The 25,024-nt window shown below is 36.5% G+C and overlaps 1 protein-coding gene across 1 annotated transcript in view; it reads right to left on the bottom strand.

Moving 5' to 3' along the window:
• LOC121322810 (ceramide kinase-like protein) overlaps positions 1-25,024 on the bottom strand; it is a 51,228-nt gene that overhangs the window by 13,476 nt on the left and 12,728 nt on the right. Inside the window, exons 2-4 of the mRNA XM_041263118.1 lie at positions 19,587-19,826; positions 9,907-10,038; positions 5,802-5,865 (exon numbers count right to left, since the gene is read on the bottom strand). Of these exons, the coding sequence (XP_041119052.1) occupies positions 5,802-5,865; positions 9,907-10,038; positions 19,587-19,826 (436 nt within the window). The remainder of the gene's footprint in view (positions 1-5,801; positions 5,866-9,906; positions 10,039-19,586; positions 19,827-25,024) is intronic.

The raw sequence follows: 25,024 nt of genomic DNA, 5'->3' as shown, positions 1-25,024 counted from the left end.
GCCATGTTAAAAATAACAGTGAAAAAAAAAAAAAAAAAAAAAAAACACTAAAATCATTTATTTTCAATTTAAATAATCTTTTATTTGCATTACATACCAAAGTGTACAATGCAGCAGCATGATTTATTTTGTTACCAGTAGCCTACAGACTAAAATAAAAAGAAAGTGTGGTAGGTATTCATTTGATTTTACTACTGTACTGTACACTGTATAGGCCTACTGTACAGATTTATATTTTTACATAATGTAATGTATAGCCTACCCAAAACACAAACTCCTAGGGCTGCTGCTCAGCTTGAGGCCTGGCCTGAGGCTTTTGTCTCTGCGCCAGTCAGCGGAACCTATCAAAGCCTCTGCAGGCCGGTTCTGAAGACTACCTCCTTGGGCGTCAGTTTTCCGCTGGTTTGCGCACTAGATGTGGTTGCTTTGGAAGCAGGCGAACCAGCTCCTTTGTGGATTCTCGCGCTTGATGAGAGCACTGCAGCATCTCGTCCACTGCGGGACCAAACGTATGCCCTTGTGGGGGATACAGGTTGATTCGTTATTATTTTTAATCGGGCTTCCAATTATTGAACAACAACTGCTTCACAATAATGCATAACCTTTCTCCGATACGTCCTCTGAAAACGCACCAAGTCTACACACTAACGTAAAGCTCTGTAGCCTCTCACATAAATAACCAAATACAGTTCATTACTGATATACACGGATGAATATACTCCTAAGAATTTGTCCAAGCAATTAATTTATTAAACATGCAGCCACTTACACAACTAACATGGTACACAGGATATTACCATAAGCAAGTTACACAATTATGCAATCAATATCTCATGCAAAATTAAAAACTAAGGTACCAATAACAATGTATTCTGCTAAACGTTCTTTGAATTATCCGCAGTGAATTGTACTGACATCCAAAATAACAAGCATGCTTAATATCACACCGACCAGAGAGAGAGAGAGGGAGAGAGAGCTTATTATAGGAACATGAGTGGGTATACTTAATCTCTGTTTGTAGAAAGTTGATGTTTCTAATTCATTGTGCAGCATTTGTTGACCTTCGTGATGTCAGTGCTAACCAGCAAGAAAAGTTTTCTTGAGGCTTCAATTCCTTATTTCAGCATAATCTGTAGCCTAGGCATTTACGTACTGGGGCTTATTTACATACTGGAACACAAGGTTAAATGTGTTCTGACTTTTTGTTCTTTTTGCACAAAGGCAGAATTCAAACTTCCCGCTGGTTGTTCTCATTGGCTAGGTGTGGGTGCAAAGTCTCCGCCCTGTTTTTACCTGAAAATGGTATTACAATAATTTTAACAATGTGGACATTTAAAGGTCTAAGACGTGGTTAAAGTTTCCTAGTTGGATCAAAAATAATTTTCTTTCCCCTGAAAGAAATTACCTTTCTTTTGGTGCTAAAGACTTCAAGATATTTTTGGTTATACAGAAGTTCCTATTTTTATTCTGGGGCCAGTTGGTTAATCTAGTATTGGTTAAAAACAACTAAAAAAAGTGTAAGAACAATGTATGCTTCTAACGATTTTAAACTGAGGTGATGCGAAGGGTGAACATTAAAAATAAATTATTTATAATGTTCAATATGTGTACTTGTGGCAAAGTGCCCCACCCCTGGGCTTTTTATTTGTGTTGTTTGTTATGTGTAGTGTGTTAATGTTGGTTTATAGTTTTGTTTGTCTTAAAACCTTTTTTTTTCTGTCTGTTTCATTATTAACTGCTAAGCGAAACCAATCGTTCAGCTTCAACAAACTCCACCTCTGTTGTTTATTTGTTGGTTCCTGGTTCTGGTCTCATTCTGTTTCATTATTAACTGCTAAGCGAAACCAATCGTTCAGCTTCAACAAACTCCACCTCTGTTGTTTATTTGTTGGTTCCTGGTTCTGGTCTGACGTCACCCACTACAGCCGTCTTCATGGCAGTACTGTACAACTGTACTGTGTCCTTCGCCACAATATGTACTCCTCCTTTGCAACCTGGTTCAATTCATCTTCCAGTCAGCTGGGAGCCTGTCTGTCAGGCCTCCCACTCTGATGAGAAGCCCTCCCCTCCCCCTCTCCCTTTGATCATTTGACAATCAGGCAGCACTGTTTTCAGTCAGGGTGTTGTAGATATCAATCAACAGTGCCTTACTTTAATCAGTAGATAAGGGTGGTTCTGTCTGTGCCTGTTAAAGCAATTGGATATTTAAGTTAGCTCTTTAAATAAAGCCTATATGATCTACACTCTGGTGTAATAGGGGCATCTAACAGCGGTGCGTTATCCCTGTCAGGCACATGTGTCTGGGAAAGCCAAAGCTGCCTACGCACAGCTAATAGCACAGCTAATAGCACAGCCAGGTTCCCGCCAACAGCCTGCCCGTTCAGTTTTGATACACAGAGCAGGTTCTTTTTAACCAAGCGCAGCTCATCCAGCTGTTCTGTGACTGTCTGAAAGGGTCCTCAGCAAATAGGTCTGGTAGGCTACCAGAATACTGTTATAGTTGCCCAACCGTGCAGCGAACGCACTGGCTGAATAGGCACATTTGAGGATCACCTCTGAGACGCAGCACTGCCTGTTGAGGCAGATAGTGTCCTTGGACAGGAGTGCTAAATTAGGCACCTGCACCAAAGTGGCAATTGAAGCCTCCACCGGTGGAAATTGGGCCACAGTTTCTCTGCATCATGCACCCTATATAGGGTGTCCATCGATCAGAAAACAGCAGAAGCTCTAGCTGGATGATCCTAGAATGACTGGACCTCAAAAAGAAAATCTGGGTGAACTAGTGGGGAGGGGGGAGACACAGACTGCCTTGTCTCACCATATGTAGGCTAGGGAACTTGCAAGACTGCAGTGGCCCTGCCAACAGGGAAAGCTTAACCACATGGGATGTGCTGTTGAATCCATGTCCTCAGACGGGAACGCCAGCTCCTGTTGCCAATCTGCACTCGTAGCCCCCTGGGGCACCACAGGGACAGGAGGGGCAGGCGGCACTGAACGTTTATGCAGTAACTCTGCGAGCACCGTTCCTTGGTGGGATACAGCTGCCCAGAGCTTTTCCATCTGCTTCGAGTCCGCCGATCATTTGAAATGGCGACTTGGGGGAGGAGAAGGAGAGGCAGAGGAATATGAGGAAGACTGCGGGGGCTACTTTCACGGGTGAGGATGCAGCCACCTCCCTACCAGAGGGTGATGGGAAAGAGCACTGTGCAGGAGTCAGGGATGTAGAGCACTCTGTAGAGATGCAGGAGACATCTTTCCAGCGTGCTCTTGGAGAAAGATGCACAAAACTCACAGAAACTGCGGTTCGTCAGTGCCTCCCTGGTGTACTGTAGCCCCAGGCAGGAAGACCATCTTCTGTGCTTGTCCTCAACCTTGCATGTCTCTCAGCGATAAAAACAGTCATGATGCAAGAAGCAAGCAATGCAGTGTACAGTTTATACAAATGTACAGGTGCTTCCTCAGTCTGCTTATAGACCGCAACTGGGTGGGTCAAGACCCGAACAGGACCATTTTGGTACTGGACCAGGGGCGTAAGCACTGGTCGGTAGCAGGTCAGAACCGGGATGGTACCAGGTCAGTTTGGTACGAGTTCAGGGACTTTAGCACCGGGTTGGTACGGTGCGGTGCTGGGCTGGAACCAGACGGTACAGGGATGGTGCCGGGTCAGTTCAGTAACTGTAGCACTGGGTCGGTACAGTACAGTACTGGGTCAGAACTGGAATGGTACTGGTTCGGTACCCGTGCAGTAACCTCAGTCCTGGTTCAGTACGGTACGGTACTGGGTTGGGAACTGAGCGGGTCAGTGACCTCGGTACCAGTACAGTACTGGTCCACTGGTTCGCTGTTACTGCGGGTAGCAATGTATAGGGATGCCCACCTGTACAAGCCACTGACAAAACCACTCACAAGACTGAGGGACAGAAAATACAACAGGAGAAAAATATTTCTCCACAGAAAACAGTAATAACACAATTGCAGTTCATAAAATAAAAATCTCATAATTTAAAACGATAATTTAATTTAACTCCAGCCAGAGTTATGCAGCCTGGGGGAAGCACAAAGTCAGCCAACTTATGTTGCTTGATCCCTGGGAAGGAGCGACTCCAGTCGCTGGCTTCACCCAGGGCACAAGGCCACTACAGGGCGTAACAAACAACAGGCTGTAGTGCACACTATAAATGTAATTATATATTTTAAAAAACTGTTATAGTGTAATAAAATAATGCATAAATAATGTAAAACACAATAATTAGCAAACATTACAGTGATAAGCAACCAGTATTAATCTGATATCAGCCTCCCCTGTCAGGTCGATCTTGAAAAAACGAATGGTGTTGAGGTCTGTATTTTTGTGTCCTCGGGGGCGGGCCAAGACTACATCACAGGCTTTGTAAGCATCTTTCATACTGTATATCTTATTCAGGTTTCGGTCTTAAAAAGTAAATACCCATGTGGTAATGGTTACATTTTGAGCTTGAAAAGGAACCAGACAGTCCCTCATACCAATACAATTCAATTATATCAAAACTTTTGATATTTATTTATATCAATACCTTTACTAAAAATGTTTGCTCTCCAGGATATACTGTAAAGCCATAAATATTTACAAGCCTTTTTTTGTGTGTTTTTTGTATATGAAAAAAAAAAACGTAAACATTTTTGGCATGAATATCAAATTCCACTAACAATACATACAGCAAAATAGATTTTATGGGTGTGATTTGCCAAATATTCTGGTCGCAAATATTTATGGCTTTACAGCAACCTTTGAGCTGCACATCTCGTATACAAGGGGGTCCTGGGGACAGCAACCCATTTTCACCTTTCATACTTAACATTACAAATACATTTAGTCTCACACTATAAAAGCACACTATCAAAACACATGTCATATAATTCAGTACTTTGTCTCATTCTCAGGTACAGTATTTAATCTGTTTTAATATGCGAATGCTAGTTGAAGGACTTTCTGCCCTCTGTTTCTTAACATTCACAACTGCAGTCAGTGCCTTCTCTTTTAATCAAAGACTATGATATAAGCCTGCCAGCAGCCAGCCTAACCCCCTGGATCTTGCATTGGAGGAGGGCAGGTTGCATTTTATGTGAGCATCACCGCTGGACTTGATGGTGTCACAGCAACCCACCGTAAACAAGGGCAGGAAATATTTAAAAAGAGCTAATTCTGACTCTAATGTAGACACTTGGGAGCTATTTCATGGCATAAAACCTTAATACCAGCAGTCCTTTGGAAGAAGGTGCTTTATCATTGCTTCCAAAATAGGTAATTAAAGTCCCACCTGCTGTGGTCATAGAAGAGAATGCTGTTTCTGTTTGACAATGTACTGCTGTGGCAAACACTTTAATATTTTGATCAAAGCATATTTAGTCATTTTTTATTTTGTAGTTTTAGCTAGGTTGCTCAATTTATTATGCTTTTAATAGGATTAAATCTTCTGATTAATCCAAACTGTATTAAAAATGACCCAATAGTTTATTTTTAAGATGTCAATTTGAGACTACCCTTACCCAAAATAAAACAGCCAATCAACAGTGGCATTTTTATCACTTAACAAAGGAAATATGAAATGTAAGCAGTATAAAAAAAGACTTTGCATGCTTTTAATGTAAAATGGTGAGAAGCTGTTGTGTAACTTGAAAAATTATGTTTATATATAGATAGATAGATAGATAGATAGATAGATAGATAGATAGATAGATACACACACACACATATATACACGGTACATAGGTTCTAAAATACATTAGTAATCTAGAGAAAAAAAGATGTAGCTCCAACCTACCCATCAAATTCTTTCAGATCACATTCTTTAAGGGCTGAAAGTGCATGTCCTTTATACCCTGTAACTGCAAAAAATATATACAGTATTATTAAACAGAAACAGACTAATAACAACTGCCTTCAGCATCTTTAAACACATGCTTGGACCTACGGTTTAAATGAACATATGGTACAGGCCATGTAGAATCTATACATGAATGTATGCATTTTTAATCATGAGGGGAATAAATGAGGGGAAATAAATGAGGGGAACACTCAAATCACTTCGTGAATTTAGTGTTCTCATTTAAAAAAACAAGGTTAGAAATGCACTTAATTATGTTAATTACTTGGTTGTATATTGTAACCCACATTTAGTTGGCTTATAATTTAAAGTTGGTGAGCTTGCTTTCACACATGCACGCACGCACGCACACATACACACTCAACTGCTTTGTTTGCGGGCCTCAATTTTAAGTTATCCTGCTATCCTGGTCCTCAAGATCAAATGGATTGTGACTGCATGATCAGCAGAAAGAATAGCTAAGAGTGGATATTGTATGGGAATAATGAAAAAGGTTGCAGTTATTTAGACACATGAAACATTGCCAAATACCAGTGACAAAAGAGAACGATGCAGGAGGGAGGGTGGCACGTCTACAACACCAGAGTCGGCAGCCTCTAGAGGGTCTGAACCTGTCATTCTGTATTCCCGTCTTGGCTGCTGTTTATGCCCTGCATGGCATTGTAAATGCCAATAAAGATGGGACGAGCTGGCATGCTGCAGATGGGACTCAGCATCATAACCACATTTAGCATTTTCTAGGGCAGCTCTTCCAGAAGAGACAGCCCAGCTGCACCCACCCATCAAAGCTTTCTGCTGACTGACATGACACTTGCAGATGGATTTTTTGTGTAAGAATGTGCATCATTATCTGCAAGATTACATTAATCTTTCATGCTTGTCTGTCCCAGGTACCAGTGTGTTTTTTGTTTTTTTATTTTTTTTTACAAAAATGAACTGAAGGGCAGACACACAAAAAGATATAAAATCAATACAGTTTAAACTTTACATAGCATATTTACAAAAGATTAACCACCACACTATTAATGACACAGGAGGGAAAACAGTTATTTATTTGAAAATGTATTAAACAGTGCTGTGTCACAAAAATGATTTTAGTAATAAAAAAACTAACTTTTAATCATTTATTGTAAAACACTATTAGAATCCTCCTCTACTTGTATGCATTTTTTTTATATCCTACATCCACATTCCATTTGCTTCACATAGTGCAAAAACTTATCCAGTCCATTAAAAATGAATTGATGCTAATACTTTCTGATGTTTTCTCACATTTAACTTTTAATGAGTGAGAAAAAAAATTGAATAAATAATGTACTTGCAGAATATATGCAGAATGTGCTATAATAATGTACAGGCAATTCATGCAGTTCACCTGCAGGGGAAGTATTTGCTAACTTCAAAATTAGACAACTACTGGGGACCCTCATCTAAATTTGCAGTTATTGACAGCATTAAAAACATGCATTAATCAGTTAAAATAATTACCATTACTATAATGAACTAATCTATTGCCCAGCTAACATTAGTGGAGTGTACATGCATGTTTTTTTTTTTTTGTTGATTTTTAACTCGAGAAATTTGCTCGAGAAAAATGTCTCGTAAAATGATTTTTTGGGTTTCCATTCGCTCAGTTTATTTTACTTGAGTAAACCGGGCTTTTCACCCGACGTTATGCAAATGAAGGGGGAAAGGTGGGGGTTGATACGTAAATTAGCTCTGCGTAAAGTACTCATGCTGTTTTTGACAATTGCTAGTGAAATTTTGTTTAAACATGGTTTCCATGTGCTGATAACTGGTGCACCAATGAATCTAGGCTGCTTTAATAAAGCAGAATACCTCATGCCTGGTTGGTTAATAATGTGTTTTACTGCTCTTGCCAATTTTTTTTTAAAGGTCATTGGCAGGGTGGCATGTCGTTAGTATTGAATCCAGTTTCAACTAATTTATCTTACCACTCATTCATTAAAAATTAACTGGGAGGTATAAAATGAAACTGGCCAACACAGGTATTGCAGATAACTATGACTGAAAACCAGCCGATTGTAAAGTTCTGTGCCACATATCTTCCACGTATGCGCCCAAGGCTGTCTTGGGAACAGTGGATGTTTTCCCTCTACCAGAAAATCCTTATGCCTTGTTATTTAATGGCAATGGCTAGTGAAAGGACGGTTTGGACACATATTCGTCCATCTTGCTGGTGGGAAGAGGTTGTGCTGCATCACTCTTTCAGATCTGCAGTGGATAGTTCTTTCGCGTCACCTGGGCAACATTCAGCATTATAGTGGAACTGGTAAAGCCAAAAATGAATTACGTATGGATTCCTGTGCCTGTTGAAAAAAGTGTGGTGATTGCTCTGTATAGGCTGGCATCCTCAGCTGAGTACAGGGTAGGTGACAATCTGTTTTTGGGGTGCATAAAACCACAGTTCATCACTGTACTTACAAGTTTGTCAACTCCTTTGTGCAGAAGCACTGCAACACGAACATAGCTATGCCAAATGTAACTGAAGCAAAAAGCATTGCTCTGTGGGACCATCCTGCTTCTCCCGAATTGCACCTCCTTGCTCATTCATGCATGGTAGGACTGTTCAATTTTTAAAAAATTTGTCCATAGCTTGTGGGACTGTGTGTTCTATAGCTCTTTCTGAACCTGAATCCACACTGGACGTGAGTGACTCAAGCAAAGTCGCTGAATATCAATCCACACCAGACGCGACTTGGACACAATCCAAAAGACTGGAAATAAATGCATGACCCTGCCCGTGCATTCCTATTGGACATGCTAGAGATGGTCTGTCCCATGGTCTTGTTTTGATAAAAGATTACCACCCTGACCTCTGGCAACTCCATTGTAAAATAAATGTTGGACTTGTAAAATCTATAGGCCAGAGTTATTGAACATCCCTATATATCCAATATTTATATTGTTGTCATTATTAGTAGTAATTGTACAGTCGTAGTATTTTTTACCAGTAGTAGCAGAAGTCTAATTTGAAGCCCCGTACATCTGTCAGAAGACAGCTAGACAATAGTAGTACAGTTGAACTGATATTTTCAACAACATTATTTTATTATTATACATTTATATATACAACTTACTGCAATCTCAATTGTGTTTCTTTACAAATTCCTTCTTTGATCCTTTTGTGAGTTAAAGCTTGCTATGGTAATGACAATGCATTTCTCACAGGAAATTGACCCCCAAGTCAATAATGTGTGAATTCCTTCAACTATTAGTAACCTAAATCTGCCCAAATGTATAAACTCATTGTCAACAATTCATCAAAGTTGATAGAATTTCTAGAAACCCTGAACTGAAATGAGATCCTTATTTCTATTAGACAGGAAGCCCTTACATTGTTCTATCTGGACCATCCATCCTGTCCTCAGGGGACTGGATTATTACAAACCATATTCTATTAGTGTTAAATAGCTTTTGGAATCAGGTACCAAAGTTCATTAGCCTTAGAACTGTGGCATCTATTTTACTACTTAAAGACACGGCCCACTGTGAATTGTCTGTAGCACCCTTACATAGAACAGATGGAGAAAGCCTCTCCCTTTGGGTTAGGTTTCATGGTGGGGGTGTAAAGTCCTGCGATGACATACCTCAAACACATATGCCCACCACATGCCAAGAATCACCAGCTTTTGGTGGCTAAACATTGAATTGGGAAATCTTATATTAAAGTATGTAGAAAGAAAACAAGTTATTTTAAATGCAGCTCTCTTCCAGTTGACAGCATAAAACAAATGCAAGTCAAGCTGACATTTACAAAGCTTAGCTAGAGTATGAAATTGTGTAGTTTAAAATGATTAAATTATAGAACAGAAATACATTTTAAAAGCACCAGCAAGTATTTTTTTCTCCTTGATGTGTTTAGTCAAGCTACATTCGGCAACAATAAAATAGTATCATCTTACTAAAGACAACAAAGATAGGAGCAATACAATTCTGTTTATTTCCGTATATCTAAACTGAAATGACCTACACATTAACCTGCATTGACTCTCGAGTGTACATGCTTAGAGCAACTTACTAGTGATGGCAGTCTTGATGTCTGCAAGTTTAAACAGAGGTGCAATCTGCTCACTGTAGATCTGATTTGCTTCTTTTCTGTGGCTGTTTGGATTTACAAACACTTTCAAGGACTTTGGTCTGTTTCGAAATCCTAAAAAAAAAGAAAAACAACTGAAGAGCATATTCAATTCCATGGTGTTCTTTATCATTTCTGGTTTGTCATTGGTTTAATGTTGTTATACCATAACATGCACATTACATTTAGCATTTCTGTTTGCATTAATACAGCTATTTATAGAGGCTACAAAACACTTATCACATACTTATTTTATTTCTTCATGAATTCATCATTTACCAGTACCACTTGCAGAAAGAAATGATTCTCTGCTTCACAATGAGAGGATTTAGTTTCACCCAGTGGAAAAAGTCAGATCCATAGCACTTGTTTGCATATCTTGAATTACTGCCAAGATTTAAAGTGTTTTGAATAAAGAGGCCCCGAAGTCAGTTTTATTTTCTTGCCACTTTATATCATCCTTTACCCAATAATTATATATTTGTTTAATTAATTGGCTTCTGCAATTGGAAATGCTGGTGTTTAAAATGTAACAATTAGTCGGGTTCATTGTGGAAGATAATTCATTCACTTCAATTGGGGTTACTGAGCCACTTTTTGTTCTGCTGGTGAAATAAGTGCACTGTAATAATCTATTTACCATTAATTCCCATTTGAGCACTCTCATTATTTGAATCTGACACCTAAACAACCCTTGGGCCAGAGTCAAGGGATAAGTGTACAGAGTCAGTACAGCCTTGTCTCCCTCACAACTGAGCTAAGGAGAAGGTCTGAGGTTCAGAAGTAAGCAGGAACAAGGGGAAAACAGGAAACTCTCTGGGGAACTTACAAGGGGGAATGCCTCTCAGCAGGGATTTGACAGTAGTGCTGGCTACACAGTTGGCGCTGAGATTTGATACTACAATTTTCTCCATTCATAGGCTGCCTAACACTTAGGCCACAGCAGGAGCAGGTGCAAAGGGGGTTTCACTGCTGTTAGTTAGGGTCAGGAGGTAAAAGTTTAAGGAAGACAAATAGAAAAATGATTAAATAACTTCAAACTACCCATTATGAGTCATCCTTCTCTTGAATTCTAGATTGAATTGTGATGCCAACCAAAACAAACATGAATAAAGAGGCAAAGCCTATTTATACATCTGATTTTGTTTTACTACCAGAAAAATATTATTATGTCCATTCTTAATGAAAACATAACATATTATTCACCATTGTACACTTTTCTAATTATGTGTGTGATGAAAGGTGACATTAAAAGCAAAGGCACAGCCTGCTATATACAATAAACACATAATCACAGTAGGTTATTTCAACCTAATGTAACAATTGTTTCAGAATCGAATATGTAAAGCACATTTTCATCTGAAAACCTGAATTACTATGGTTCATCAATGAAAGCTGACAAACACTCCCCTAAGGCCTGTAACAGTTATAAACTTTGCTTTTTGTTTTAATGGACTATTCATCATGCTCATATTTCCAATAAATCAAGGCTGAATGACATACACTCAATAACGACAAAATAAAAATCCCATTTGCCTACTTCAGCCTCGATTCCAAACCATACCGTGTTAGTAAAACTATTTCACTTATGTTTTTTTGTTTGTTTGTTTGTTTGTTTTAATCATTATAAAGAAGAAACATCTATGGCACTGGGATACTGACAACTCCTCTTGTCTCCATATTAGAGGGGGTGGCCCCTCATTGTGGTAGTCATTGTCGGCCTATTGAGACCCTAAATTTTGCTCTGGAGGATCATTAGGCTAGCCTCGTGTCCTGAGATGTAAATAAATCTGTCTATGCCCTGCCTTGTGAAATGAAAGCCTTTTACAGGAGCACTATGGTTAATAACCATTTGTTTTACTTATGAAATTGGCCATTATATTCAACAGTAGGGTGATGTTTTTACCATAACTCTTTCAAGGGGCTCCTCATCATCTAAAAATAAGGGGGTTGCTAAAATGTTTTAAAATTAAAACGCAGCTGCAACCCATGTCAGTAAAAATACAAAAAATGTTTGGATTATTTTAAATATTTTACCTTCATCTTTTCTTACATTCTCTTCAAGGCACTTAGTTTTTAGAAGCTGGCAAATACAGGTTTATGGAAATTCAAAACACTACACAAGCATAAAAAAATCATAGTAATAATGTTGGTTAAAACTTACAATAAACTAATGCATAATTAGTGCCCTCATCATGACGTATGCAATATTGTTTCTTAACCATGACTTAAAAAGAGGCAAACATGTATTGCAAAGGCAAATTGATAAAAAAACATCAAGTAGACAAACTAGTGCCTTCACCAGTAAAGGGTGGGATGTTGTTGACTATGGAGACTTCGTATGTGTACTGTATAGAAAATATAATGTTGAAGCATTGGCTGAGACCAGTAAGTGCTTGTTAGTAGAGCCCTGACCTCTTCATGGGAAGGTCACAATGAGTTCTCATCCTAAAGTTTCCAATAAAACTGGAACTAGAAAGACACCATAGAAATAGATACTGTCCAGCATGGAACGCAAATGGCAGAGTGTCTCTTTCTTCACTGATACTATTAGTGGTTTTCCTCTAGGAGGAGAAAACTGAGACATTTTCTTAGATCCTCTGCCAACAAGTACATCTGGCTGTAGTTCAGAAACAGGCATTAGCAAGCATTAGCTTTAGGGGGGCTAAAAGCTACTCCAGCACTGTCCCCTCAAGCAGGGGCACTGAGAATGATCTGGTAGATGGGACAAAGGGTATTAGCGATGAAATCTTATACTAACAGAAAAGAATGCCTATGACAAATATGTGGGCTGCATGAAATATACATACACAGTAAATAACAAATACTTTTGATCTTTTATGTTATTGTTTCAAAATGACCTATGTTGCAAATTGGTGTTTAATTATTTTGAATAAATAGCCAAATGCTACTTTAAGCTACAGTGCTTCATTAATCTCTACTTTACACTTATTGGTACAGTACTTTTTTTTTTTTTTTTTTTTTTGACAAACGCTAAATAATTTAGGCTAGAGGCATGGTAATGTCTGGCTGTTTTAAAACAATAAACCAGGGCTTGTGCTAATATCATTTAAAAGTATAAACAAATATTACCCATTGTTTTGTATCTTGCACATTGTTTTGTACGTTGGGTATCAATCCTGTTTGTTTTGCTGGTCAGTCTAATGCAGCAATAGCCCAAACAGATGATGCCTCACTCATTATGTTTTTAAAAACTGCTTTTTGTGTACAAACTGCTTCTTTTTATTGCTGGCATGAAGATAAAAGATAAAAAAAAAATAATTAAAAGCACACACAAAACAGACAAACTTAGTGTGTTTTTTTAGATATAAATAGGGCATCTGATTTTGGGGTTTTACCCAATGTAACCTGACTTCTCCCCTCACCTGCACCCCACCACTGCTCGTTTTATTTTGTACTGTACATCACAACTAAAATATACAGAACAATTAAAAGCAAAGCATTAACATTGTACTGTTATCATATACACACACGCACTGCACAGTATCACAAAGCAAATTAAATATCGACTTGCTGAAGCGGTTTTTTTTAAGCAACACACTAGCAAATGTCACAGGGCAGTGACGTACACTTCCTAGCAACAAGCCTCAATGTAATGGGGAATGGATTCTTTCAATGTAGAGGTTTGGGCATTTGAGAAAGGAGAGGAAGATTCATGAATTAATTGAGATTAATTGAGACGCAAATTGATGAGAGGCAATTACCCTCCGCAGTATGAATTAAAATGGTGTGCTCCTTTTTATTTAAAAAATTGTTGCGTAGAGGATTTATACTGGACCCTGACGCACCCAATAAAACAAGGGAGTGGTTGTACAGTATTTATTTGTTAGCCTATTTGTTTTTCTATGGGTCTCTCGCTATATAGCGGCCCTGGATATACAGCGGATTTGCATTGGAACCTGAGACCCGCGATATATTGAGTGGGTTGTTTGTGTGTGCGTGTGCGTGTGTGTGTGTGTGTGTGTGTGTGTGTGTGTGTGTGTATATATATATATATATATATATATATATATATATATATATATATATATATATATATATATATATATATATATATATATATTATATATATATATATTGCTCTTGGCCTTAAACACACACATAAAATAAATAACTGGGAAGAAAAGTGTGTAAAAACTTAAAGCTATAGTTCTCTAATTGAAAAATCGAATTATATTGTAGCGTGAACAGGGGAAGGCGGCAGCAGGGATGGTGGGTGACGTACGCTCCTTGCAAAGGAGCCAGCTCTTTTGTACAGCAGTGTCGGTGCTATGCTTTAGTGCGAGAGGTCCAGGGTTCGTGCCCGCCCAATGCCTGTGTGTAGACTGCCTCGCCCTGTGTGATGCGCCTGCCTGCGGGAACCGAGATTGCTACATATATATATATATATATATATATATATATATATATATATATATATATATATATATATATATATATTGTCAAAAGTTTGCATACCCCAATGTGTGGAAATATACATACGCTGACGATTTAAACTGTTGACGACAACTTTGTTGTCAACACTTTGTGCTTAAGCATTTGTTTATTTCTTTCTAAATAAAACCTGATTTCTACTCAAATATTTTTCTTTCTTGATTATATATTAAAAAAAAAAAAAAACACCTGATTTTTTCATTAAATAATTCTACCCGATTTAAAAAAAAAAAAAAGCATTCACCACAATCTGGAAACAAAATTCCCCCAGAAATCAGACGCCTTAGATATAAAGCATACAAAAGTGTGTAAAAGTAACAGAAGGATTGAACTGGTACAGTGTTGCCTGCTACTGACAACATGTTCCCAGAGTTGATGTGGTGTCTTATGCTATAATATTCTAGCCGTGAAACATATGTATTGTGCTTGTATAATGGCATTGAGGGGCATGGTTGAAAAGCTTTGCATGACAGACAGAAAAAATGAGTTGTGCCTTCAGGGAATATAACAAGAGCAAAGGCTCTGCATTCAAGTGATCACAATGGCACTGCCTAGATTTCTAGACCTGCATCTGCCAAGCTGCACTTCAATTCAACCGAGAAGTCTTCAATCGGGATCAGAGCTTCGTAGCTTATTCAGTATCCCTCACAAGTGGATGCACAATAAACACTAATTTTCGTTCTTGGTAAAAAAGAAACTGTTTCATTTTATCCAATGTGCATAACTTGACTTTGAGTCCTGAAGTGACTGTTTACTTTCTATCCTATATCCAGATTCCTCTCTTTAGTCAACGGGTTACAAAGAATGACCAACTGTTCCTCTAATGGTAACAAATGTGCTAATATGTGGCAGTTTAAACTTGATCTATCAGACAGCTAGTGAACCATGAAGACAGACGGGTTAATCTGAGTGCTGAGGAAACAAAGGCTGTCGGGCTACCAGAGACTCCACCTTCAGACTCACATCTGTGCTAGTTTTACGCGTACTGCTATACCTGTATACCTGTTGATTACAAATTAATAAGACAAGTTCTCATATTTATTTTGTAAAGCGTCTCATCTGCAATATGAACGCATTCAATACAATAAAAGTTTATATAAGACAATAAGGAAGTGTATCTATGGGTACATGTTAATGCAAAACAAGCCTTTGTTAATGTGTAACATAATGCACTCACTTTAGCTGTAAAGCATCTGTCAAAAGAAATCACTGCGTGGGTGTACAGTATTTATTTTACTATAAAAAAAAATGTTAAGAGATTAAGTTGTGACAGCAATTGCATGTAGCAACATGTACATGAAAATGAGCTGTGAGAGTATAATGAATAATAACTCTTTGTTTTTGTAAGTTAAACATGTATACAGGCAACATTTGCTACATTACATGAGTATACAGGGTACTAAGGTTCCAGAAGATACAAGTGCTTACACACAGTACATCTAGCATGCTGGTAATTTAAAAGGAGAGTGGGCTATTACAAGTAACAATGTAATCGTGTTGCATTGTTTTTATGTGTGTAAATTGTCAATATGAAATGTATCCTGTTAAAATAATCACATTTAGAATCCCAATCAACATAAAAACAATCAATTACAACTTCAATGAGCAGTGAACATCCCATTACCAACCAGCATTGTATTCTGTGGGAAATTCAATTGGGTAACTTGTGTAACACATCTACATGGGTTTGTATCCAGAATATAATCTCATATACTACCTACCGTACTACATTCTGGATACTGCAAATGAATATATAAATGCTACATTAAAATTCAGTTATATTCTGGATAATAATCAAGCACAACAACTATCAATAAGACCAACTTTTTCTCATTTTTTATATAACATAAAATAAATGTATGTACATCTCCTTACAACGACATTAAAAGATTCAATATTTAACGTTAGTTTATTATCACACAGCATACAACATTTCCATGATTATGGACATTCTCACATTTAGGTTGTGGTTAACTGAACACCAGTCTAAATACATATTTTAGTGTAGTTATGGGAATGGCAATTGATCTCACTTGCAAAATGTTACTACAGTAAAATCATCAAAAGTGCCTTTAAAATGTTGCTGTATTAACTGACTTTATCTGTGAAACATTCACCAGAAACCTCAGAACTTCTCTCAAGCTTACTAAATGCTGTAACTTGGATTTAGCAATTGTAAAATATATTTTTTCCTTTGCCAAAAAAAGCAGTTCCACAGCAATGTTTCAAGGTAAATGAGATTAAAAAAAACATAAATCTGTGCTCGCGAAAAACATTTAAGGTGGTTAATCTAAAAAGAAAAGAAAAAAGGAATTATATTTTATAATGATTACAGATCTTATGAGAATAAGGATCAGAACCTTTCACTGTGAATATAAGCTTTGGGAAGCATGCCAATGAAGGCTATATTTCCCAGAAGTAGAATTTACCAGCAAGGCTGTATGGGTCTAACCCTGAAGGAGCATTATTGGCCTGCCACACAGAAGCTGCATTTATAATCCTAGTGAAGAGTTCGGGCAACTCTCCAAGGCAATCTACATACTGTCATCTGAGAATACCAGATACAGGCCGACATACACATTGCACAGGTGCCACTACTGTCAGTGGGGCTCTGGAAACTTGCTGATTATGGCTCTGACAGGGCCACATACTAGGTTTAATCTGGACCCTGTTTACCTCAGCTGGGCTTTTGCACCTCATGTGTCATAGTGCATCACATGTTTTGTCTGTGTGATTTAACAAAGCCGTATCATCTTGCCTTCTGCATTCAGAATTCATCTTAGCAGGACCTTTTTAATATGTACCCTTGTACCACATGTCTTCTGGCTAGTCCCTCTATTATTTTCAGTAACGTAAGGCTCCATTGGAACCATGTGGATGTCAAGAATATCCAGGGTAGATGCAGGCAGTGGAAAAAGAACAGGTGAGGGGAGATTTAGCTTCTATAATCCAGCTCAGCGCTTCCCTCTAGGGAGCATGATTCAGCAGCAGTGATTTAATAGGCTATAAAACAACAAAGATTATCCCCCTATAGAAACAAAGCAATCTTTTATTTACCATTGTGAGAGGCTATCAAGGTGTAATTTTGTTGATCATTCATGCATACTAGCATGTGGCACAGCCAATGTTTTTTCCAGGTGTCATAATGTGAGAACCTAGTTTACTGCAAGATATCTGTATGACTTTGCTGATCACTGCTTGGTAATTGCTTTTAAAGATAATGATGAGAAAAAAGCAGGCTAAAAAGTAGTGCAGGTTTGTGCCACCCACTATACCTAAACCATGTGCTATTATTAAGCAACCACAAAACTCACAGAATATGTTACTGCTTGGGGTTTTCCAAAAAAAAAAAAAGGTTCGCTTAAACCATTACAAAGAAAACGGAAGCTTTAGGACTTTTTATATTCAGGAAATGACATTGACTACCTAATAAAATGTTTGACTACTGTTTGCCAATTAAATCAAATTGGTGTTGTGAAGCAGTATATTACCAACTATAGAATCAGACCTGCATTTTTTTTTAATCAGAAATAAAAAATAAACTATTTTCTCTGTCATATCCGTTATCCCCCTTCAAGGCATGTAATAATGATCATGTTAATATATCTATGTCAACTACAAAGCCAGATACAGCCTTCCATTGCAATCTAAAAACCATAAAGGGTACTTATTCTGATCCTGAAAGAACACGGTTGGTCTGGTCTTGAACCTATCCAGAGCTCTGCCGGTTTTGCAGCAACTATAATCCTCGACAAACAGACAAGACAGAGATAAAGAACCACCCTTACATCCTTGTTGTGAATGTTAAGCAGTTCTGTTAAGTATGAATGTGTCAGGTTACATCATGCCGTATTAGCACGTACAACTCTAATACAAAGGACTAACCAATGTAATAGCATAATCACTTTATAAAACAGTTGTAGACGAATTACTGGAGTATTGGTTTTAACACTGTAAAACCACAAAAAAAAACAAAAAAAAAACACATATATTTTATATTTTATTCTACTATATAATAGTAGTTTATTAGTCCAAGCGAAGCTCACCATTGAGAAGTTACATAAACATATAGCAATAGGGGTAACCTAAGGGGTGTGTTAATACTGAGATTAATATGGATTATAGATCTTTATTAAGACGATACTACACTGAAAACTGTAATATAGTCTTAGTGTTAGCATTTTATCCTATTTCCTGATGATGCTGTACATTTTATTGGATCTGGTTATCATGCTGACGTAACGGTTTTCATTTTAATTAAAACAGAAACAATGTGCACTTTAGACTTACTAACTGTAAAATAAGGGTAATTTAGGTTGTAAAATATTTAACTTATTTTTTTTTTTGAGTTTTTTTTTTTTTCTTCCCCACAGGCTTTTTAATATGCTGGTAGTGATTTTTGTCAGGTTTTGGTGCCAAGTCCAATAGTCCACTTGCACACGGTCCAGAAGGCAAAGCCACACCTTTACTAAGCACACAGCTTGCTACTGGACTCTAAAGCTGTTTCATACTCCATTATTATTATTATTATTATTATTATTATTATTATTATTATTATTATTATTATTATTATTATTATTATTATTATTATTATTATTATTATTTTGAATTATTTAAAACATGTGCCTTATCACACACTTGATATAAAGTGTTCATACCATACACTGTTTTGTATAACTGTAGAATAGAAACGGCATATTGAGCCATTTTACAATTTCGTGAAAACCATGCACTTTCCCATGTTCAGAATATATTTTCAAAATGTAACATTTAATTAAATTAGGTTTTTTTCACAGCATCTAAGCCATTCTCCATGGACATGAGGTAAGGGAACATTATTATCAATTTACAGCTGCTTTATTACCCTAAGAGTATCAATTCACACTATAAGCATATAATAAATCACGTATCATTAACATCTGATCTACTAATTGTGGTTTGTAGATTCCGTGGATCCTATTCAAGTTACTGAGAGATTTGAACAATAGGAATTCATTCTAAAACCTCTTACAAATCCATTGACATTGTGTTTAATTCATTAAAACATACTTTTTGAAGACATAGACACAATTAATTTTGTTTTTCAAAATAATTATTGTGTAATAACAATTGTAAAGTACAGGAATATAAATAATAACCTGTAATGCTTATTTTAAACCCAGACTTACCATTTAATATATCTTTGAAGTGTCTGAACCAAACCTCACAGTGGTCCTCGCTCATGTTGCTGAGGTGGATGGCGTGGTCCTTTAGTTTTTTCCCTTTCTTCACACACTGAAAGAGGGTTATGCCTAGCAGAGTCCCTCCTTTTTGCTGGCCCACAGAACGGCGACGTTTCAGCTTGACAGCGAAAATCTCCTTCAGTTCAACATATTCTTCAATTAACAGCATACCTGCCTTGGATTCTCCTGTTTACATGAGAAAGACAAAAAGCACGGAAATAGGCAAGAATGTAAAAGCAAAGGTATTTTCATAAGTATACTATTTAATTGCATATATATCTAGTTTATATATATAGTATTTGAAATATGTTAATACTTTTTGTTTTCTTATAGTATTCTAGCCAATGCCTTTGTCTGAATCTGTCACAAGTGGAATGTGTTTGGTAGAGCTGTGATATCCCCATTCCAAGTTTCTAGTGTTGGTAGACCAACAACTTGAAAAAGAAAACAACAATCAATATAGATTCAATTTCATATATTTCAGAAACAAACATATTCTTTTCCCTTTCTTTTACAGTATGAATAGCCTTCTGCTCTATAAGAAGCTGTCGATTTCTGCTTCTGATCAGTCGCAAGAAGCAGCACACTGGTACAAGTATAATTAATACTTCTTTTTCTTTCTTTGGGCTTCATCTGTAACCTTAAACCACATTAATGAAGAAAATGACTTCCAAATTATGGAAACAAGTCACTGTTTTGTGAATTTAAAGGCAAGCCTTAACAGTGCATTATTTTTGAAATGCTGGATTTGTGCAGGCCGAAACCAAATGGACTTTTAATTATTATTATTTTTTTTTATTTTTTTAAGATGAAAAAGTTCAGGATTACTATTTGTGTCTGCTATGCTACAGTACCCAGAACCATGCTACATATCAACTGTACAGATAATTTGCAGTATGTGGTGCTGTGCTTTTACATTCCCACTTCACTTCCAGCTGTATGTTATTACCATTTGGTAAAGTCTGACAATTAAACTGTATTTAAATATGTTTTTGAATGCAATAAACATTAAGTAGATGTACAATCATATTTCTAAGTACCCCTGCATCTTCTCATTCGGAACTACTGCTCCATTAGGAGCCTGTTGGCTGTAACTGTGTTTCAGAACATTAACTGTCCTTTCCCATTACTTAATAAGATACTGGGCACCATCTGTTTTTGCAAGCGCTTTAGATATACACGTCTTGGATATCATGCTTTTTATTCAACTCACAACCTCTTCTTATTGTTGTACTCTTCATTGTCAATTCAATTACAGAGAATAAATCTAATCTCTTCAGACAGGGCATTCTGTGAACAGGAACAAGAACAAACTGTTGTGTGTTAACTTGGTGAACACAACTACCAGTTTGCAGGGAGACAAAAATTAACACACATTTAGACTCATTGAGCATTGCTTTTACAGAAATGAAATAGTCTCGAGCATTAAAAAACAGTACTGTAAGCTGTGGCCTTGTCTAAATCAATCTTGGCACATCTGTTTGATGCAGACCGTAAACAGGATTAGAGTTGGATTTATCTGCTTGACGCTAATTGTGTCCCCAGTTTCTGCACATGTCCACTTTTTAAATACAGCCTAGAAAATAAGCCTGCCTGATATATGAAACTCAACGACAACAACTTCTCTACGCAGATTTGTGTTAGGCCTAGCAACATTTTACTGAACTGTGAATATTCATCCTTAGCACTTGGATCTACTTACTTAGCTAATTCCCCAATTAAGAATAATACAATTCTGTTTGAATAAACCACACACTGTGCTAAAACAGTAGGACACAGACAGCAATACATCTGAATACACTTTCATTTTGAACCAGAAACCTGTTACCTAAATCATTATAACTGCATTAACCTGTTACAGTCAGCAGGATGAAAACACACCAGGACTCCTGCTTTCATTCTGCACAGAAATGCAATATCAGTAGATTTTAAACAAGGCACAGTACAATGTAATCATTTCAATAATGTTAAGATCTGTGGTCACAGCTAGTTTATAGTAGTTATAGTAGTTATTAATTTGATTACTACACAGTCTTTTGGTCCAAAAACCTTGTTGTTTCATGTAACAAAATGCTTAATAAACATAAAAAGTAAGGTATGCAGATTTGTTTACCAGGAAGACATGTGCTATATATCCATTTTGGTAGGTATTGTAATCAGGGGGATGCATAGGAATTCAATGTTTGCTAATTGAGGAGAGAGTGTGTTGTGTGTGTGCGTGTATGTGAGTGTTGCGGCACTATCTGAGGTTTTAAAACAACATATTCTGGTATTTTGTAATGTGCCGAATTGCATATTGTAATTCCTGTAATTGCCTGCTTGAAAAACATAAGCATGGACAGTCTGTTCCTTACAATCAAAAACTTCAGCATTACAGCCATTCAAAAACATGCTTTCAATTTTGGAACATTTCCACCTCTATAGCCTTTCGATGCTTTACACCAGGGCTTCTCAAACTCGGTCCTGTGTGGACCCTCTGTGTCTGCTGCTTTTCATTCAAACCGAGCTTTCCATTACTTAACTATACCCTTAACTGAACTAATAATTTGCTTAATTAGACATTTTTACATGTTTCCAGCTATTAAACAGTTGCGGTTCAAGTTACTTATCAAATGTTATAGCTAATTTGAAATATGTAATTGTTCAAGAGCTGAAAAGTAAAAAAAGTAAAAAGTTCAATTAAGGGTCTAGTTAAGTAATTGAGAGCTCAGTTAGAATGAAAACCAGCAGCCACAGGGGGTCCCCAGGACCGAGTTTGAGAAGCCCTGCACAGATGTGAGCAAATTGTCAGCTAATCAGTCTATGGGAATAGGTGCACAGGAGTGCAGGCTGCCACTGGCACTAATTTAACGTTAAGGAATTCTGATTGCGAATCAAAAACATAAGAAAAGACAGAAGAAGCACTGGAGGAGCTAGAACAGTAAAGGTTGTTTTTATACCTGTTTCAGCAGAAAAAAACTCCCTTTAACTGCTGTAGAGGGGCAGGTTGGAGTCAATGCCTTACATGTTAATGAAGAGCATGAGAGCGAGCCTTTTTATTTTCCTTATTGTTTAGCTGAGATATATAAAGCACATTTTATTTGCTGATTTCAGGATGCCATGATATGCTTGTTTTGTCCAAAAAAACAAACAAACAATGCAATCCTTTCAAAAACTTGCTGCCTAACAATGCCAGTCTGAAAGCACATATCTGTTAGGATATAAAAAGAAAATCCACCATCAAACAGGCTGCTCCAGGCTTTAATCCTTTGATACTCATTCTTTATAATAAAGAACCCTGTCTGTCTTTGTTGTTCTAGAAATGTATTTGTCTTTCTCAGTCAAAACAGTGGCAAGCCTGTCAAATGTGAATGTTTTATTGATTTCATTTGTTTACAAGCTTTAAAAAGTAAAATGTTTCATTTGCTTTTTTTTTTTATTCAAATAGACTTATACCTGCAAAGTCCATTGGTGTAAAGACATAGGATATAGTCTTCATTAACTTCTGAAACCCTGACTGGCAGGGGTTTTTATAGCAATTGTGCAGCTTTAAAACTGATTAAAAGTAAATGGCAAAGCAGAAATATCTCTTAAAATGTAAGTGTGAGATCTATTTTTTTGTTTTAATAAATTCAGACTTTTGTTTTAAAGTGTTACTGAAAATAAATGTAAAGCATTCTCACTTGCTATTTCTGCCAGACAAAAGTATTAGCAATATGATGTTTAGAAGACACCATGCAGGGTGGACAGTGAAATGACATAAGATACAAAATTTACTCTTTCTGTAAGGTGTGTACCCATTTATTTTAACAATAAATGTTAGGATGTTTGTTATAAAAAAAAATATACTTATTCCATAACTTCAAAACACTAAATATAAGGTACAAAGATAAACAAACAAACAAAAAAAAAAAAACGATTTACCTAAAAGATTTTACTTGATTCACCTTATATTACTAGATACACAAAACAAAAAATACTTTGCACTTTAAATTGTGTATATTTTGAGTTCTCAGAATGTGTTCCGGTTCTCCTTTATAAATATATGTTTTAATACAGGCATAAATAAACTTATTAAACTAAAAAACTGATAATTTGGCTAGAACTCCTTTATCCTTGGTATCTGCAGTGCAGGTAAAATTAGACTTCTGGTTTTCATTGTTAACTATACAGTTCAAATATACATTATATCACACACACTCTGTACAGAAAAGTGGCTATTTCTTAAATAGAATATAATAAACTTCCTTTCTCATTCTGGTTTTAAAATAAACAGAATATGATATTGCAAGTCAAACTGTGTTTCACTATGTTGTCACTGTCAGTTCTTGGCATTTGTGAGACTGATTTAAAATGACATGATCGGAACAACCCTTAATTTCATTCACAGTGAGAAGTCCTAAGATTAAATAAAACTGTGCAGTCTCCTAGAAAAGTTTATTGCTTCCAGATGGATACAAGCTTCCTCCCAGCACTAATCTTGCTCAGTGAGTACACGGGGTGCCATTTGCATATTATAATATTATTAATGATTTTTTAATTATCAGTTTTTGTAAAAGATTAAACTGATTGGGCTTACCTAGTAATACAGTTAAAAAGTAGTAATTGGGTATTTTAAACTGGGAGAATTCAACTGTAAGGATTAAATCATATCACCAATTCCGTATTCATTTAGTTTGACTATATACTGCATTAATACAATTTTTAAAGAACATTAATGTTTCAGAATAGTTTCCGTGATTTTGTATTTTTGGTGCTGTTTTAATGCAGTTAGACCAGTTTCAAGTCATTAATATACTGTAAGGGCTCCAAATATTTCTCAATGCTTAATGTGTTTACAAACAAAACTAATACTGTTTATTGAAACCTGTCCAAATAAAAGATGTGTTGCCAGGTCAGATTGCATGCTCTTTGCCCCATGTTGTGTTGTGCCATGTGTTGCCCTGCATGTTGTCTAATACCATATTTTCCACCTGTGCCTATAGATGGTATGCCCAGACTGACACAAATTCAGTATTTATATTTTTAAATTGTTACTGGATACAAGAAGTGATTATATATATATATATATATATATATATATATATATATATATATATATATATATATATATATATATATATATATATTTTTTTTTTTTTTTTTTTTTTTTTTGTTTTTTTTTTAAAACATAAAAACCCCTCAGGTGTTTCATGAAAAGCACTATAGTAATAAAGTGTTGTTACACAAGGACTTGCTGGCAATGCCAGTAATTCAGGTTGTGTTTTTCCCATTTTTTGTTTTTCTACCAATGAACCTGCACTCTACAAATATTTGTTTCTAGGAGACATATCATTGGGCAAAGTGTAACATCTGTTGCTTTAATTTTCTGATTATATTAGAAGTTGTCATCTTTAGATTTTCTG

Source organism: Polyodon spathula, chromosome 11 (assembly GCF_017654505.1).
Source record: "Polyodon spathula isolate WHYD16114869_AA chromosome 11, ASM1765450v1, whole genome shotgun sequence".
Taxonomy (NCBI): domain Eukaryota; kingdom Metazoa; phylum Chordata; class Actinopteri; order Acipenseriformes; family Polyodontidae; genus Polyodon; species Polyodon spathula.
This window is presented reverse-complemented; position numbering and strand designations above follow the sequence as displayed.